At 36.2% G+C, this 18,328-nt stretch overlaps 1 protein-coding gene across 1 annotated transcript in view; it reads left to right on the top strand.

Moving 5' to 3' along the window:
* Nucleotides 1–4,605: 4,605 nt before the first annotated feature.
* Nucleotides 4,606–18,328, top strand: part of LOC136032075 (serine/threonine-protein phosphatase 2B catalytic subunit 2-like) — a 96,069-nt gene continuing 82,346 nt past the window's right edge. The window contains exons 1-2 of the mRNA XM_065712198.1: nt 4,606–4,796; nt 11,861–12,064. Of these exons, the coding sequence (XP_065568270.1) occupies nt 4,748–4,796; nt 11,861–12,064 (253 nt within the window). The 5' untranslated portion in view covers nt 4,606–4,747. The remainder of the gene's footprint in view (nt 4,797–11,860; nt 12,065–18,328) is intronic.

Here is an 18,328-nt window from a genome sequence, read left to right as displayed (position 1 = left end):
CTTAAGTAATTAACATAAAAACACCTAAATCATGATGAAAACACTGCCCACTACGCAACAAACACCTGAATCTTGAAGAAAACACTCGTAACAAATATCTGCACCTTGGAGAACTTTAAAAAAGTGCCGTACCGGGATTCACAAGGTGTTTTGTGTCGTCAGATCCAAAGGGCTCCCCCTAATCATAAATATATAAATAAAGACAACACCCCAAAGATGAGCATTCCTAAATATGAGAGAATTTATGAAGGCTCAAGAAATCTTTGTTGTCTTATATACAAGAGGGCGAAAAATAAAACTTTTATGGCTTTTCATTGCAACCCTTCACTCAGAAGCTTAGTCCTTCGGCCCTTAACAGGCTGTCATGGTTCCCCTTAGGGGTAACCTGGTAAATTATAATTTTAAGAAAGTATTGAAATTTGTACTACTAGGAACAACCGAAAGTTAAATTTGGTATGTGAGTCAATTTTGAGGTTTATACTCCTTTCTATAAAATAGGCTTTTGTAAAAAGTTCTTTCTTTTTTGGAACCACAATCCTTTCATGCAACACTGGCTTGAAAAACATTTTTTTTCTTTTACTTCTTCAGCCGTAGTGTTAACTGCCTTAAAAATACTTCAGATAGCATACTCTAGCACATCTTGCTTTTTTTTTCTGTATACTAAAATCCAACTTAACGCTTCCGTTATTAATAATTTATTAACATATTCAGTTTTAGTCGTTTTTTATTTCAGTAAGACAATTGCTAGTTTTTACAGGCATTTATGCCTCTGCAAACTTTATAAAGTAATGAAAAATTCAGTGGGAAGCATAAGTCTTAAAGACTTTTGGGTATCAGGGTTTTAGCTCAGAAATTTTGTTGTGACTCAGTTCATAGTTTCTATGTTATTACTGTTATGAGGACCATTTTGACAATGCATATGTACCAAATCGTTATTGTTCTTCTTTTATATTCATTTCTGCAGTAAAGTTATGAGGATTTGAGGCTAAAAAAGAACACGATTTTTTAAACTTCATCCCATTTGCTGCTGGATTAATCCTCCAAAAATGATTTCTAGACTGGCAGAATGGCAAATTTTATCAGAATCAGTCTTACTTCCAGACTTGACATCACTAAAAGAGTTATTATTAGCATCAATATTATTATTCTACGCGGTTCTTTAATACATTAAACAGGGTTTCATAACATAATAATTCAAATGGCGTATCTTTTTTGGTCCAATAGCGTTTTTGATCAGAGTTCAGTTCAGAGTTTATTCACCATTAAATACAGATTGGAAATACAATATTCTTGTTCCCCCTCGAAAGGTTCCATGCCAAGGGATACGAGGGAGATAAGAAAAACACAATTGAGGCAACAACCAAAAAAAGAAAAAAAATAGCCAAACAAATTAAGATTAAAAACCGAAAAGGACTATTCTTGAGGCCTTGGAGGCAAAGCAGAGATAAAGTGACCAAACACTATGAAAAAAACACTCAGGAGACAACAATGCCTCGGAGGAAAAGAAAAAACCACGATTCTGTTGGATTCTTAACTAAATGGTCCTCAAGAATTCTTTTAAAAGTTCCCAACGACAATTGGCAAGCAATGATGAGATTAAAATCTCTCCCTATAGTAGGGGTAGGAGGAATGCAAATATTATGTGAAGAACAAAGGTTTTAATGGAGCTGAATCAGAGATAAATACAGGAGTTTTTAGAAGAAATTTGGGAAGATTCTCATGAATCTGAAGAAAAACAAAAGAAGCAAAGAAAAGAATTTAAATAGACTGTAGGTTTAAGAGTGGTTTTGGTGAAGAACGGTTGGTGTCTATAACCAGGCATCGCGCTTTAATATGCATGACAGAAAGTGACCACAGTATAGAAGAAAAAAAAGACATCCATACAATAAGGTGATACAAAAGATATGACTGGTCAAGGCATAAACAGGCATAAACAAGGCCAAACCCCGTGAGACCTTAAACAGACCAGGAAACCAGAGAAACCAGAAACCGGACCACCCGATTTTCTGGTCTACACAGCAAGCCTTGAGACACTGAAAGTGTATAGGCTAAGGGAAAGCTATACAGATTTGATAAAACTTAGAAAATGTAAATCGTCAACATTCAATGCCGATTAATTCATATCAAACACTGGAATTACTCTCTCGAATATTGCCACAAGGTTAGACCTCATATCACAGTCCGTCTTCCCGAGTTTCCCGTCCCAAGAGTGGTGTCATCATCAATAATATAAAGAAAATTTTCATCAGAGGTAGTATTAGAACACAAACAAACATCAGGATGACACAGCTTGTCCAACATGAGAATCATGACCTTGTTCGCTTGAGAGATTCACAGGAAACTCCTGTTTCAAAAGACAGATTGACAAGCTTGCAGAATAGCACAGATGACACTTGTAAGGATTCTGTCAGGCCATGAAGACGATGATCCCTTAAGAGTATTCATAATATGAGCTACTTTAAACTCAGAAACAGAGTTCAGGACCATTATCTTTATACATGAGGGTCCAAAGTAGGTTCTGAAATCACAAAATGAAGCTGCAGAGCTTGTGCAGGAAGCAGTCGTCTTCCCTAAATTAGCAAACTAAAAGGTAAGCTGTATTTGAACATCTTCTCCTTGGAGAGGTTTATCATTGATTATTGGTGTTGTTAGAACTACAGGCAAAGGGGGAGTAGGTCTAAGAACCGAACTAATTCTATATCAAGTCTTCCTAACATCCTTTTCACACTAAGAAAATTTTTGTGATAATACTGAGACTTGGCCTTCTGACACGTAAAATTAAATATACTTCTATAGCCCTTGAATCGTTAATGATGAGCTGCAGATGATGAAATCTTGTAAAGCTTCAAAAAATAATTTTTCCGTTTTCAGCTTCTATAGGAGCTGTAGTCATCCATGGAGTCAGCGGTGCTATCCTTTTGGAAGCATGAGGCGCTGGGCTCTGATAGAAAACTTCTAGGATATCTTGGTTCACTCAATAATAAAAAATATCAAAAGAGCACTTAAAATTCGATTCAGAAACAAAACTATCCAATGGCTGATCAGTAAGACGAGAATTAAGTGTACTCAGCTCAGTATCACTAAAACGGAAAAATGGGACATTAGACGGTAATGTTATATGTGGTACCTGAACAGCATTTTTATAGCCGAAAATAGTGGGAAAATGATGAGAAATATCCCTAACCAGTGCTGAATTATCTAAAACATCTAGTGACGAAGATATATTATCAATAGGAGATGCCTACATCTCAGTAACTTGGACTGCTATACAAACTGAAGGGAGAGTTCCCACAGAAAGTATCATCAACAACGAATCTATAGCTGAACTAGAATTTGGATCCAGCAGGTTGAGGTTAAAATCCCCCATAAGGATTAATTCAAAGGGATGCTTTTGGACTGAGTCCAGTTGGACTGAGAACACATCCAGTAGGGGACCTGTAAACCAAAGCCACAGCTAAATCCTTACGCTCTAACTGAATCTCAACAAGAAGGGATTCAAAAATTCCTTTCTTATTTCTTCTCAAATCTCTTCGGACAATTTATACAACGCGATCAGTAATATAAAGGACGATGTCCCCTCTCACTATCTGTTTCCTGTTTAGCATAACCATCCTGTATCCAGAAATGCCTAAAAGCATATCCTTATTTGAGTCCAGGACAGTTTAGCATAATCCAATAATATCAAGAGTAACAATCCGTTTCAGCTCATGAAAAGGTGAGTATAGTACCTGAATAGTAAAATGAAACCAATAGAAAATACCATCTCGTTTAGAGGAGGTAAAACCATTTAAGTTCAAAACGCACTTGCTTAGAATCAGCATTCTTTTAAGGGCATTTTTCAAGGGCCATTCTACGAAATTTTATTAAATTTGTTTTCGCTATACGCTTTTACTAGTAAGGCTAATAAAATAATAATTATCATTCTTGAACCAGCTTCAAATGGAAACTGTTATTACTCAACATTTTTTTTTGTACAAAAACGGCATGTCTGAACTTTTGGTTGCTATTGGCCGTGGCTTGCTCTTTCATAGGTGACAGCTACTAATGCAGTCTTGATCTTCCTAATAGAGCGTAAATTAGAAACAGAAAAAAAGCTTTATATAATCGAATAAGAAACTTTTCGAACATCGACCCTTTGTCAAGTGGACAATTGGTATGCGTTTGGTCCCAGAAAGTAATTATAAAAGATAATATGTAACTGGTGATGATGGTTGAGGGAAAAGGAGAAGATAACAATTATTCCTTACGGCAGTTGTGTATCACAAGATGGCTGGTTTTTCAGTTCCCTGCAGAGCCTGAGCGAGATATGTTGGAATAGCTTCATATTTTTGTATTTTGTGGTCTGGAAGTTCGTCACTAAATAGTTGCGTAGTTCTTTGGCAAGTAATAAGCTAGTGTTCCTCCAAGCTTGGCAGAAATTTCCAAGAATTCTGTTAGCTAAAATCTTGCGATTGTCAATTTCGATCTAAACTACAATATTTTCAATTTACACCGCCTTCTCTCGCGAGATTGGTGAAATCACACATTTTTTTACAAATGTTTCATAGATGGCGAATATAGTCAGGACAGTATCGATACTCACGATGTTGGCGCATGCGCTGCGATAGTCGTCTGCAGTAATCGAAAATCACTCAAGCTGGCGCAGAAGCCAAATCAGTTCTTAGTTATTTTGTCTAGGCTATAGAATAGTTAAAGAAAAAACAGGATTTATAAAAAGGATGATTGAATAAATTAACTACATTCAAAGATGTCAAACATTACCCAGAAAACTTCCACAACAGAGAGGGTCATGAAAAGTAAGTAGCCCAGATCATAATTTAGCAAATAGCCTAACTCAGAACTTTTAATGACTAGGCTAGTCTAAGGTCAGGATGTCTGGACTATTAATCAAGTTTACTTCTATTGATAAAGGTATACCATGCTATGGGATAGTGATTATGTATGAAAAAACATCAGATTCTCCATTTAATGCTGTTTTGAACTAGACTAGGCTATAATAAATCCTGTTATCATAGTTTTGTCCCAGTCCCCCCAAGAGAAAAGATAGGCTATATACCTTGCTTTATAATTACCTTTATTTGGTAATGTGAATTTACTATTGACAGAAAATAAGCTAAAAGGATAATGGCAAACCCCAAAAAACAGTAAACTCTGATGTACAGGCTAAGGTTATGTCTGGCCCCATTAGAGGGGGCACAGGTTGGGATGCACCTAGTGGTTTATAGGCTATTTAGTGGTTCAATTCTTGGTAAAATTCTAGTTAATTGACTTCTTACTATCTCAGAAAGGGTTTATGTTAGTTAAATGAAACTTTCAGGGATGAATCTACAGACTAAAGTATGTCCTGGAAAGGTATTTTGAAGCAACTGCCTCCACTCAATTCCATTTTATAAGGTTTTAAAGATATGCAAACACATTTCCTAAATTTTGAAGAAAAAAACATTGATATGGCTCAAAATTCTACTCAAATAGCAGGAATTGCATTTTAAGGACTAAGGACAGAGAAAAAGCAACTAGTAACTGAAAATTAAGGTAAAATGTTGTTTTGTCAAAATTTCAATAGGTATAATTGCTCAATACCCTGTCATGTTGGCAAATTTCAGGGCCCTCTAGAGGGAGAAGGAGTGGAGATAGGTACTTTAAAATACCTTCCCAGGACATACTTTAGCCTTTAGACCCTTCCCGGAAAGTTTCATTTTCCTAACCTAAACCCTTTCTGAGATAGCAAGAAGTCAATCAACTAGAATTTTACCCAATTCTCCATAAAGAAACACTCATGGGTGCCCATAAGCTGATTTTTTTTGGAGGGGAGGGGGTGGCTTGCCTGGTCTCATGACCACTTACAATGCTATATGATAGAAATCAAAAAACAAAAATATTGTATGATATATTCTTTATTTCCATGTAATCTACTGGTATTTCCATGTAATCTAGTGTTCAGGCATTTCTAAATGATAGATAAATTCCAAGTTTTTCATTTCTTTTAACACAATGTTGTGTCAAAATATGCCTCCAACATTGAGCCTTGTTGTCCAACATCTACTAAATCTTCTTAGGCTGGCTGATAGTATGCATTTGGTAATTTCTTGGCAAATGAATATTTAAACATAGAACAACATGGCTCTTTTTGGATATGATGACTAAATAGTTGCCAGCAGGTTTCTGCTTCACTGTAAACCATGCACTATTTATTTTTGACAATCTTTATTGAAGCACAATCATGTCCCTAGTAGATGTATGTATATAAACACTTTACTGGCCCTATATTTCCAACTTATTCAATATTTATGTGTACATTGAATTTTTTTTTAGCATATGAGGACTATGTATAGTGCCATGACAATTATTGCAAATGATTTTGGAATTATTGGAATCTTTTCAATAAACAGCACAGTCATATAAAAGTTCTTCTCTATTCATTTCATCTAGTTTGATACCATAACAATGCAGATCCTTTGGTTTTTCTGTATTGGCTAGAAATGTGACTGAATTGCATTGCTTTGGAAAACCAAAGCAGCAGTAGGACTTTCAATTTTTATTTATCATGCAACTTGCTTCCATGTGGATTACGAATCATCCACTTTAAGACTAATTCTCTTAATAATGAATCATTGGAATTTTGGCTGAAATAAGATAATCAATTTAAGCTGGATTATAGATTCAATCCTGAGGGCTTATGATCAATAGCAAATGTATATGTGGTAGTCCATATTTTTGAAATTCAGTTCATATACTCATATGCTGCTACCTTTCCAAATATGTGTTCCTTGTCAGAATAATTGATTATATGGTCAAATTTCAGTTTTGCAATTTGAGTAATGATGTTGGCACACATCTTGAGGGGACTGTTCTATAATAGAGTTATCATCAAATTTAATACTTGCTACTTCTTTAAATTAAGGTTGGTTAGGATTGCAAGTCACAGTTATAAAGAAATCCTGTTCTACAATGGTTTTTTCTTCATGAAACTTTTTGTGTGTTGACTTTTTTCATTGTGGAAAATAAGACCTATTGGTTTTCAATCATAAAACTCATTGTATGCAGATTCTTTCTTGGTGGAAAATAATGTATGTCAAATTTTTTTTTCTTTGTGAGAATTATTATATATTGATTTTTCTTCTTCAAACTTCCTTTGTTAATTTTTTCTTAGTGAAACTTGTTATATTTTGTTTTATATTCATGAACGCTGTTTTTTGTTGATTTTTCTTTGTAAAACTTGTTGCATCTTGATTTTTTTTTTTTTTTGGAAACTTGTTGTATGTTGGTTTTTTTCTCTTTGTAAAACTAGTTTTTTGTTGATTTTTGATCATTATACATGTTGTATGTTTTAATTTTTTTTTTCGTGAAACCTTTTGAATGTTAATTTTTTCCTTTAAAAATTAGGAAATTCTGAAATATTAGAAAAAATGAGGTATTTTTAACTTACGAAGGAGTGATCGAATCTTAATGAAATTTGATTTTTGGAAGGATATCTTGCCTCAGAGCTCCTATTTTAAATCCCGACCGGATCCGGTGACATTGGGGGGGGGGGTGTTCAGGGGGACCTTAAATCTTGGAAAACACTTAGAGTGGAGGGATCGGGATGAAACTTGGTGGTAAAAATAATCGTAAGGCCTAGATATGTGATTGAAATAACCAGAACGGATCCGCTCTCTTTGGGGGAGTTGGGGGAGAATGGTTAATTCTGAAAAATTAAAAAGTGAGGTATTTTTAACTCACAAAGGAGTGATCGGATCTTAATGGAATTTGAATTTTAGAAGGATATTGTGTCTCAGAACTCTTATCTTAATTCCCGATCGGATCCGGTGAAGGGGAAGTTGGGGGGGGGGGCGGAACCTAATATCTTGGAAAACACTTAGAGTCGAGGAATCGGGATGAAACTTAGTGGGGAAAATAAGCACAAGTCCTAGATACGGGATTGACATAACTGGAACGGATCTGATCTCTTTGGGGGATGGTTAATTCTAAAATTTTAGAAAAAATGAGGTATTTTTTACTTACGAAAGAGTGATCGTATCTTGGTGAAATTTCATATTTAGAAGGACCTCGAAACTCAGATCTCTTATTTTAAATCCCGACCGGATCCAGTGTCATTAGGGGGGAGGGGACCGGAAATCTTGGAAAACGCTTAAAGAGGAGAGATTTGGATAAAACTTGGTAGAAAGAATAAGTCCAAGACAGGTGACTGACATAACCAGACTAGATCCGATCTCTTTGGTGGAGTTGGGGGGGGGTAATTCGGAAAAATTAGAAAAAATGAGGTATTTGTAACTTACGAACGGGTAATCAGATCTTAATGAAATTTGATATCTAGAAGGATCTTGTGCTTTAGAACTCTAATTTTAAATCTTGACTAGATCCTGTGACATTAAAGGCAGTTTGAGGAAGAAACCGGAATTCTTGGAAAACGTGAAAATCGAGGTATCTTACAAATGGGTGATATCTTAATGAAATTTGATATATAGAAGAATCTTATGTCTCAGATGCTCCATTTTCAATTCGAATCGGGCCCGGAGACATAGAGGGCTGGAGGGGGGAAACTGAACTCTTGGAAAGCGGAAATCTTGGAAAATACCTCAATTTTTCTAATTTTTCCTCTCCCTTCAGCCCTCCCAGATGGTCGAATCGAGAAAACGTATGTATGTAGTCAATTTGTGCAGCTCCCTGACACGCCTACCAATTTTCATCGTCCTAGCACGCCCAGAAGCACCAAACTCGCCAAAGCACTGAACCCCACCACTTAACGCCACCAAAGAGAGTGGATCCAGTCCGGTTATGTCGATCACGTACCTGCGACATTTATAATCGTTTTCCAAGATTTCCGGTTTCCCCCCTCCAACTCCCTTCATTGTCACCGGATCTGGTTGAGATTTAAATTGAGAGTTCTAAAGCACAAAATCCTTCTAGATGTCAAATTTCATTAAGATCTGGTCACCCGTTCGTAAGTTAAAAATACTTCGTTTTTTCTATTTTTTCCAAATTAACCGACCCCCCACTCCCCTCCAGATGGTCAAATCGCGAAAACGACTATGTCTAATTTCATCGTCCTAGCTTACCTGGATGTGCCTAAAGTAGCAAAACCGGGACAGACAGAAACCATGGAGAGACATGTGATTATATAAAAATTCACAAACGAAGAATTTGCTAAAAGGTTTCTTGTGACAGGACAGACTGACAGAATTTGCGACTGCTTTGTGTCACTTGGTTAATACCAAGTGCCATAAAAATCAGTAATTTACTTCCGGTTCCAATCCTTCAATTGTTGTGACAGACAACGTTTACGAGGCTATTAAAAAATTTCTAAAAGTTCGATATGTAGAAGAGGAGTTTCGTGTGCGTCTTTTTTTTATAGGTGAGTAGGTATAGGGGGGTTTTTATCTCCTTTTGTTTATTATTCACAGCGCTAAAGTATGCCACTAGACATATGCAGTGTCTTTCATAGGATTTAAATTCTAACTGTGTGCATGCGAAAAACCAAAAAGGAAGGAGGTTCTAACAAGAAACCTTTTAGCAAATTCTTCGTTTGTGAATTTTTATATAATCCCATGTCTCTCCATGGATTTAAATGTCTTCTGAGACTTAAGCTAGTTTGTTCGATAATCTTTTCGGTTATTGTTTAATTATGCCCTCAGATCTATCTGGAACATCCTTCCATATTCGGTTCTTTGAGACGGTATACAACTTGCAAAAGAAGTGTTTGATGACTAATGGGGATTTCCCCCCTAAGATTCATTGCGTAACTTACCTCAGAAGTAGGGCCAGCTCCTCGTAAATTGATTTCTTGTGATTTTTTATTCTGCCTTACGTGCGCTTGCGTTGAGATTGTTTCGATTTTAATCATTTTTCTTTCGGTAAGTTTGGTCTTTGTCATCAAATATTTTTAATATTCATTTGGAAAAAGTGAAGATGCTCAGTTAACTTCAATGAATTATTGGACAAATATCTTTATTCTAAAGAAATCCTGTTAGTCTTTTTGTCCACGCTACGTTGATACAAATTGTTTTTCTCACCTGGAAGAGAAATAAAAATTCCTCTGGGTGATGCAGAATGTTTTTCCAAGGTAATCCATGCTAATTCTGTTACCTGTGATGTTTACAAGTTACGATTGGTGTTTTGTGTTTCCAGCGAAGTATTAACTCTCCTCTAAGGTGCACACTCGGTTATCTTTTTAACTACAGCACATCAACGCCAAAATACAACGGGGAATACGAGAACTTTTTTTTTTTTTTGTGGGAAGAGGAATGGTGAAAACGAAAAACTCTCTTTTATACAAAACAACAATAGGGGAAAGAGAAGGAGGGGTTTTTTTACGAAGAAGGACAGCCATTGTGTAGTGTGTTGAAAAACAACTGGAGTTACACTCAACATTTGTGATGGATGTTGATTCGGATGTAGATCGCTGTTTTGGCTTTCTCTATTTTGGACCCTAGTTAAAACTGAAATTCTGGAGAAATCAAACAGGGCCAAAATGAGAATCCCAGGGTATATGTGGATTTGTTGCAAATAAGCTGAACTAATCAATGAAGAAACGCTTCCAGGGGATCATATCTTCGTCCTGGAAGTCCTTGTCCGCTCGTCCATTACCTCTGACCAAAGGAATTTGATATATATTGTGTTTGAGAACTTGTTTGATGACATAATGGCTTAAATTGAAATGAAAAAATAAAAATAAAATCGTAGTAGAAAGCTTTTGCCTGCCCTCGTTCTTTGGAAAGAATCTGGTGGGATTCGCCTGATCATGAAAAAAATCGGTGGCCGACGTTTAACCCCACCCCTCGAAAATACAGCTAGTGGAGAACCTTCCCTCGGAAAATCCCCCCACCCGCGGTTTGTTGTTCTCCAATGTTCACCATACCGTGGAAGTGTGGATGAGGAAGGGCCAGTCCTCATCCTATACGGAATAAATTTTGCTCGTGTTGTGGTTTAATGTTACTCTTTACTTTCATAATAACAGCATAGACCAGAAATATTCCTGTAAATCATAAGGGATTAGATATAAACTTCTCATTTTGATGCGTTTGTTAAAGTTTCTTTTGTACTGACCCCCGGGATTCCCCAGCAAAATTTTGGCTTTGGCCCTGGGGATAGTATATCAATTCTACCTCCATTATCCCCTCGTCTCCCCCTTACAGATAATTCTATATTTATCTGACGACTCAGTGAGAGTTGGAATGTTTTGGGAGTAAAATGCACCCTTTGAGGGATGTTCCTCTCTCCCAAACAAGAAAACATTCAGATAACCCTAAGGTAATGGTTTAAGTGCCCTTTTAAGCTATATAACTTGTTCATTACTTACAGATAGTATTTTTTTTTTATTGGGAAACATACGGACATTTTTTGCAAGGGAGTTTTCTGCAGGCGGGAGTTTGTCTGGGGGAATTTAATTGGGGGGTAAATTTTTGGGAATAATTTCCTTTCAGTGAGGATGTATTTTCCGGGGGATATTTTGACGAGGTGGGGGTATTTCCCGGGAGGTAAACGCCTAGAGCCAAAAAATCATTGCATTGATTTGCATCATTTTTTTTCTTCAACCTTTTTCTATGGATTTTGAAAAATATTTCAATTGTATCCTCGTTTTTCTTTTTTATTGGAAATGGCCAGCATAAATTTAACAATTAAACAGACCTCTCACTATTATCCTTTTTATTTTATTTTTCCTTTCTTTACTATGAAATATGGGTTTATACGAAATACATTCAAGAAAGGGTTCAGAAACTTTCCACCTCTCATTTGTGCAACATAGAGGAGGGTATATATCTGGGTTATTTTGATAAGTATTAGTGTTAATGAAAACAGACTAGCAGTTTTTTAAGCTTTTGTTTGTTTGTAATTAATAGTTAGAATGCTTCTTTATTTTCAGATGTCCCTTTCCCGCCTAGTCATAAGTTAACATGTGCTGAGGTTTTTGATTTAAGGACTGGTAAACCTAAGTTTGAAGTGCTTAAAGAACATTTTTTTCGTGAAGGAAGAATAGAAGAAGCTGCCGCTTTAAGGATTATTAACGACGGGGCGAGTCTTCTCCGACAAGAAAAGACTATGATAGATATTGAAGCGCCTGTTACTGGTTAGTAACCTATTTAACTTAAAATAATACAGGGTGATCAAAGGAAAGCATCCCCAAATAATAAACTGTTGGGGTAATGTATCACCTTTTGATTGCCTTCTAAACCCGATATTTAATGTCAGATAGACACAAACGCAGGAAGGGGACCATTGGGTACCTAAAAAAAATGTCTGTACCCGAACTATTTAAACTTGTTCAACAAGCTCTGCTATTAGTTTTTCTAAGCTGTACTGTTATATCCATCAATCCAGCCTAATTTGCATGCTTTTCATAAACTTGCAGAGGTTCGACCTTTGTCAATTTTTTGTTATACAGCGAAATCGGCAACAGAAAAAAGAAGGACCAAACCAAAATTTTGCTCACGCTATAAAACTATAGGGGGCTAGTTTTTTAGTTCCACTGTTCGATACTTTACTGTAAAGACAAGTGTATTTTTTGTCATACTTAATGAATTTCAAAAATTCTCCCCAACCAATTAAGAGCGAAAATGACTTGCCAGAAAAGGAATAGGGAAAACTAATTCTCCCAAAGGTGGCTTTGCCGTTGAAACTTTCTCATTTAGTTATTAATGTTCAAACTTGGCATGCTGAAGTCAGAAGGGAAACGCCCGCAAGTCTCTTTAAAATAATCTATTACTTCTGTAGCTAAGTTAGCCTACTGCACCATAAATTTGCAATGTTATGAAACATTTCGAAGGGAACCGACTAAATTCCATACTCTAATGCAGTGCAAATACCTATTTATTATATGTCTCTTTATGGATCACTATTATTTGAGCCAAAAAAAAAGTAGAAATTACCTTAGGAAGGGAAAGCAAAGGGTGGGGAAATTTCGACTTATACGTACCTATACATCTACTATAAATTGATTCTTTTTTAATGATCAAACAGTTCGTGATAACGAACTGTAGTAAGGAGTGACCCGGCTCAATAGTAACCGAAACTCTTAAAAATGGAATTTTGATACCAATAGTTACATCAAAAGAGTCGCATTTTAATGCTGATTTTAAATATATAAGTTTCATCAAGATTAGTCTTACCCATCAAAAGTTACGAGCCTGAGAAAATTTGCCTCATTTTAGAAAATAGGGGGAAACACCCTCTAAAAGTAATACGATCTTAACGAAAATCACACCATCAGATTCAGCGTGTCAGAGAACCTTATTGTAGAAGTTTTAAGCTTCTATCTACAAAAATGTGGAATTTCGCATTTTTCTGCCAGAAGACAAATCACGGATGCGTGTTTATTTGTTGTTTTTTTTTCCAGGGGTGATCGTATCAACTCAGTGGTCCTAGAATGTCGAAAAAGGGCTCATTCTAACGGAAATTAAAAGTTCTAGTGCCCTTTTTAAGTGACCAAAAATTGGAGGGTACCTAGGCCCCCTCCCACGCTCATTTTTCCCCAAAGTCACCGGATCAAAATTTTGAGATAGCCATTTTGTTCAGCATAGTCGAAAAACTTAATAACTATGTCTTTGGGACGACTTACTCCCCCGCAGTCCCCGTGGGAGGGGCTGCAAGTTACCAACTTTGACCTGTGTTTACATAGAGTAATGGTTACTGGGAAGTGTACAGACGTTTTCAGGGGGATGTTTTTGGTTTGGGAGAGAGTTCAGGGGGGCTACGTGGGAGGATCTTTCCATGGAGGAACTTCTCATGGGGGAAGAGACTTTCAATGGAGGGGGCGCAGGATTTTCTAGCATTATTTAAAAAACAATGAAAAAATAAATATGAAAAGTTTTTCTACTGAAAGTGAGGAGCAGCATTAAAACTTAAAACGAACATAAATTATTACGCATATGAGGTGTTTACGTCCTCGTAATACCTCACTCTTTAAGCTAAAGTATTTTTAGCAATTTCAATTATTTATTCTACGGCCTTTGTGATTCAGGGGTCATTCTTAAGGAGACGGGACACAATTTAAGCTTTAGTGTAAAGAGCGAGGTATCGAAGAGGGATGAGCCCCTTCATATACGCAATAAAAACATACGAATATAGAAGTCCGCTACGTAAGTTAATTCGTAAGTTACGTATATTTTTTACTTATGAAAATGTTCGTAAAAAATTAAAAGTTATAGTTGCCTTTTTAAGTAATCAAAAAATTGGAGGGCAACTATTCGTCCTCCCTCGCTGCTTTTTTCTCAAAATAAGCTTTTTTTCTGAAAGTAAGGAGCGACATTAAAACTTAAAACGAACAGAAATTACTCCGTATATGAAAGGGCCTGCTTCCTCATCAACGCCCCGCTCTTTACGCTAAAGTTTTTTACTGTTTTAAAAAGAATAGTTGAGAGAAAGAGTCAAACTTTAGCGTAAAGAGCGGGGGTGTTGATGAGGAAGCAGCCCCTTTCATATACGGAGTAATTTCTGTTCATTTTAAGGTTTAATGTCGCTCCTTACTTTCATTTAAAAAACTCGTTTTTTTGTTTATTGAAATTAAGACCGAAGTTGATAATTGAAACGGGTTACAATTATTGCTTCTCAGCCTATGCGACATCTATCCATAAAATTAGTATAAATAAACCGATAAATGATATTTCCCTTTGTTTGCAGGACTATGCAGAACTTATACTTAACTGAAAACACAAAACTCGTATAAGGAGCAGGAATGCTTTATTTTTATAGCTTAAAAGTATCTTAATGGGCTTTATGTTGCTGCTGTTCTGAAAACGTTATAGTGTTATGTAATTTTCCCCCCAGGGGTGATCGCATTTATTCAATAGTCCAAAAAAAACTGGAAAAGGGCTCATTGGAACGGATTGCGCGACAGCTAAGTGATGTTTTCTGCCATCCTTTAGTACGAAACAATAATTTTTCCCCAAAGAGGGAGAAAAGGATATTGATGGAAATTCTGAGACAGCCAATCGATTTAACTTAACGAAAAGTTATAAATTGAGTTTCTCAGTTTTAGAGGAAGTGGACGATGCTTCAGAGGAAGTAGGTGGATGCACAACCAGAATCAGGTGGTGCATTTGTTCATAAAGCTGTATGTAGTTCATATAAAATGAACATTTGACATAAAGATTTGCCATAAAGTTCTGTACGGTTAGTTTTGTATCATACGTAAATTATTATGGAGAAGGGCTGGTGGTGGGGTGAGTGTATGTAAACCCCCAAAAAGTAGAGTTATATGGCCAAATTGTCTAACTCTTCGTGAGCCTATAAGTAAACATAGAAGTAGGTTTTGTGGGGGGAAAGGTCAGAAATTAATCTCTAATCTCTCTTCATTTCCAGGAATATTTTTGGAATAAGTTTTCTTTTTATTTATTTATAACCCACAAACGAAAATTCGAAATGGCACTGCAGAGCAATGAAAAAAAAAATGAAAGAAAAAAAGAATATTGAAGGAAGTATCATTATGAAATACTGATAATCCTGGTAAAATAAACAAAAATGTTCTTAATCGTTGCGAAATATCAGTACAAAAAACACACAAAAACAGTTTAAGCAATATCACAATGGAAAAAGCAAACTAGGGTATCAATAACAAGAACAACATTATTAGTATTCATAATCATATTGGATGCCACACTAGCCGATCTCACGCAAGCATCAATGACATCCATGGCTGGATCTAAATCTTTTGCGCCCCTAGACCCAAGCAATTTTTTTTGGGGGGAAACAGAGATTTACAGGGAAATCCCCGAAAATTCGGGGATAGTAGAAGTACTGAACAGAAGGTAATTGATGAGCCAAAAATAATGCAAGAGAGAAGTGATACCGAGCTCTCAGCTGCCATTCTTGGGAGACATCTGACAGTTAATAATTGGTTACAGAATTCCTGTTTGTTTTAAAAATCACTTTTCTGCGAATGAGCAGCGCAGCAGCAAAGTGCACCCGACAGTTAGACGATAAATCACATTATTTCAGTTTGTTAAGAAAAAATCGCTCAGTGTTTTTTTCTTTTGCGCCCCTCTGCATAGTGTGCCCTTAGCGGTCTACTGAGCCTTTGCATAAATCCTGGCCTGATGACATCATAACGGGATACAATATTTCTTTTTTTATGACTGGGTAAATACATTGGATATTTGCAATATCTAAGGTAACCGCTTCTAAGTCTCCGTAAATCTTTTTTCCTCAGTAGATGACGAAATCCGGTTAGGAAATATACTCCTGGAGAGCAAAAACTATTATAAGCCGTAATAGACCCTTACAGTGTTCTAAGGCCCTCTATTTGAAGATATCTCACTGGATGACATACGAATATTTTTTAATGCATTTGTAACCAAGTCAGAGCAAGTTTTAGAAAAGGAAGGGGAAAACGGTACACCATGCAACTTGACATCACCCGAACAAGGTAATGAAGTTGAACCAAGGCTTAGTAGAGATACAGAAATACTACTATTAAAGCATATAAACTCAAACTTTCTCATATTTATAGATATATTTCTTTGTAAAGAAGACAGCTTACGGATATTCAACCCTTGATGAGAATAACTAAAAGGATATAGTCAACATACCCAACATAATTTAACCAATGTTTCTAAAAATCTGGTAGGAGACTGATGTGTCAGACAGTAACGAGGACACATTTAAATATACAAGAAAATAAAATACCTCTCTAGACCGATATATATTACCAACAATCAGAATTTTAGTTGATTTTCAATCTCAATAAACTTGGATTCGAAAATCCCTTTTTTTTATTCCTTGACAAGTCACGTTTTATAGAGTGCGGAAGATATTTCGAAACATGGCAGCAAGGTAACTTTTAGCCACCCTACTTCGATTCAAATATTCCGTCTTATACCCAGGGAAAGAAATTCAGTTTTCGAATCGAGGAAAGTCTCACAAATACCAATAAAATTAGGGTGGCCATTGTGTACGATTTTTTTCAATTCATCAAATGAAGAACAGTTACCCCTGAACATGGAGCTGAAGCACAGAAAAACCTCGTTTGGAAACTCCATCTAAATCCAAAATATACTTACAAGCAGCTGAAAAATGGGATTTGGTGAAAATTTATTAGACTGATCTATTGAATTATTTATCAAACGAAGAATATCAATTTAATTACTTTGAAGCTGAAGTAGTCGCTCACCCATGAAGAATATGTCACCCGAACTAGAGTCAGACAAATCCGAATTACTTTCGTACCAGGACCCATCACGCCCTACTTGCCACCCAGCTGTAACCTCCGCTAGACAAATGAAACTGAAACAAAAAAAAACATCGATAATAGAACAAAAATAAAACAAAGCACAAAATATCGAGACATAGAAGAAAAAATGAGAAACATTTCAAACCCAAATATACTTGACACCAGAGTAAAATCTGAAAAAGAAAAAAAAAACATGCCAATTAAACACATTCATATAGAAAAAGCATCCCGAAATGAAACCAATCCAAACTAGATGCAGTCAGCAAGTTCTTTTCACTGTCCTATCACTTGGCTTGGCTAAAATTGGACCTTGATCCGACCAAGCATTTCGCGGACCAAATTGGCCCTTAGCCACACTGAGGATGTATCTGCGATGCTTTGTCAGAGACTCTGCATCGAAAATTCCACTAGTGACTAGCTTGGTTTCAGCCTTCAACACATTCCTACAAAATTCTTTATTCTAAAACTTCACAATAATGGGAACAACCTTTAGAAGAGATTGAAAAGAATCTGCCGCAACATCACTTAGTCTCAGGATGTATACGTTCATGATTTTAGTGTGATAATTTCAAGCTAGGGCATATCTGATTAATAATTTTCAATGCAGCCGATCGAGTATCCGTATCAGCCGATCGACTAACACTAGGCTATGTAGAAGTTATTCTTGTTCGTAATCATCCAAATTAGTCTCACGTCTATTTATTTTTCTTCTAAATTTCCAAGTTGATTCCTCAGTCCCTTTAACACTTTTGTTGCAACTCCGGGGTTAAATTCAAGCATAATCACGTTGTACACTTGACTCACAATAAGCTCAGTCGATTCCTGAAGTGAGCTTGAACTAGTGAATTTTTCTTAAACCCTTTGTTTGATACTGTCCATTAAGTCGTTTTTGTTTTATCCAATTCATCCTGAGTCGCAATAAGCTGTCCGTGAATCAGGCCTGTGCATCTTGGTAGTGTCGAGTCTTTAGATTTGACATAGCCTTTAAGTGCAAGTTGTGTATTAAACAACTTCTGAAAAATATCAGGATCAGTGCTAAGTTCGTCAAAACTTTTTTTGCAGCAGGAATAGTTGAGTTAGTTCTCAACAGTAGGATCATAAACTTGGAGATTAGCATCAACAAGCCGAATTCGTCACGGGATCCATAGTATAATACTATATAAACGT

Source organism: Artemia franciscana, chromosome 10 (assembly GCF_032884065.1).
Source record: "Artemia franciscana chromosome 10, ASM3288406v1, whole genome shotgun sequence".
NCBI lineage: Eukaryota > Metazoa > Arthropoda > Branchiopoda > Anostraca > Artemiidae > Artemia > Artemia franciscana.
The sequence above is the reverse complement of the archived record's forward strand: the minus strand, read 5'-3'. Positions and strand labels throughout refer to the sequence as shown.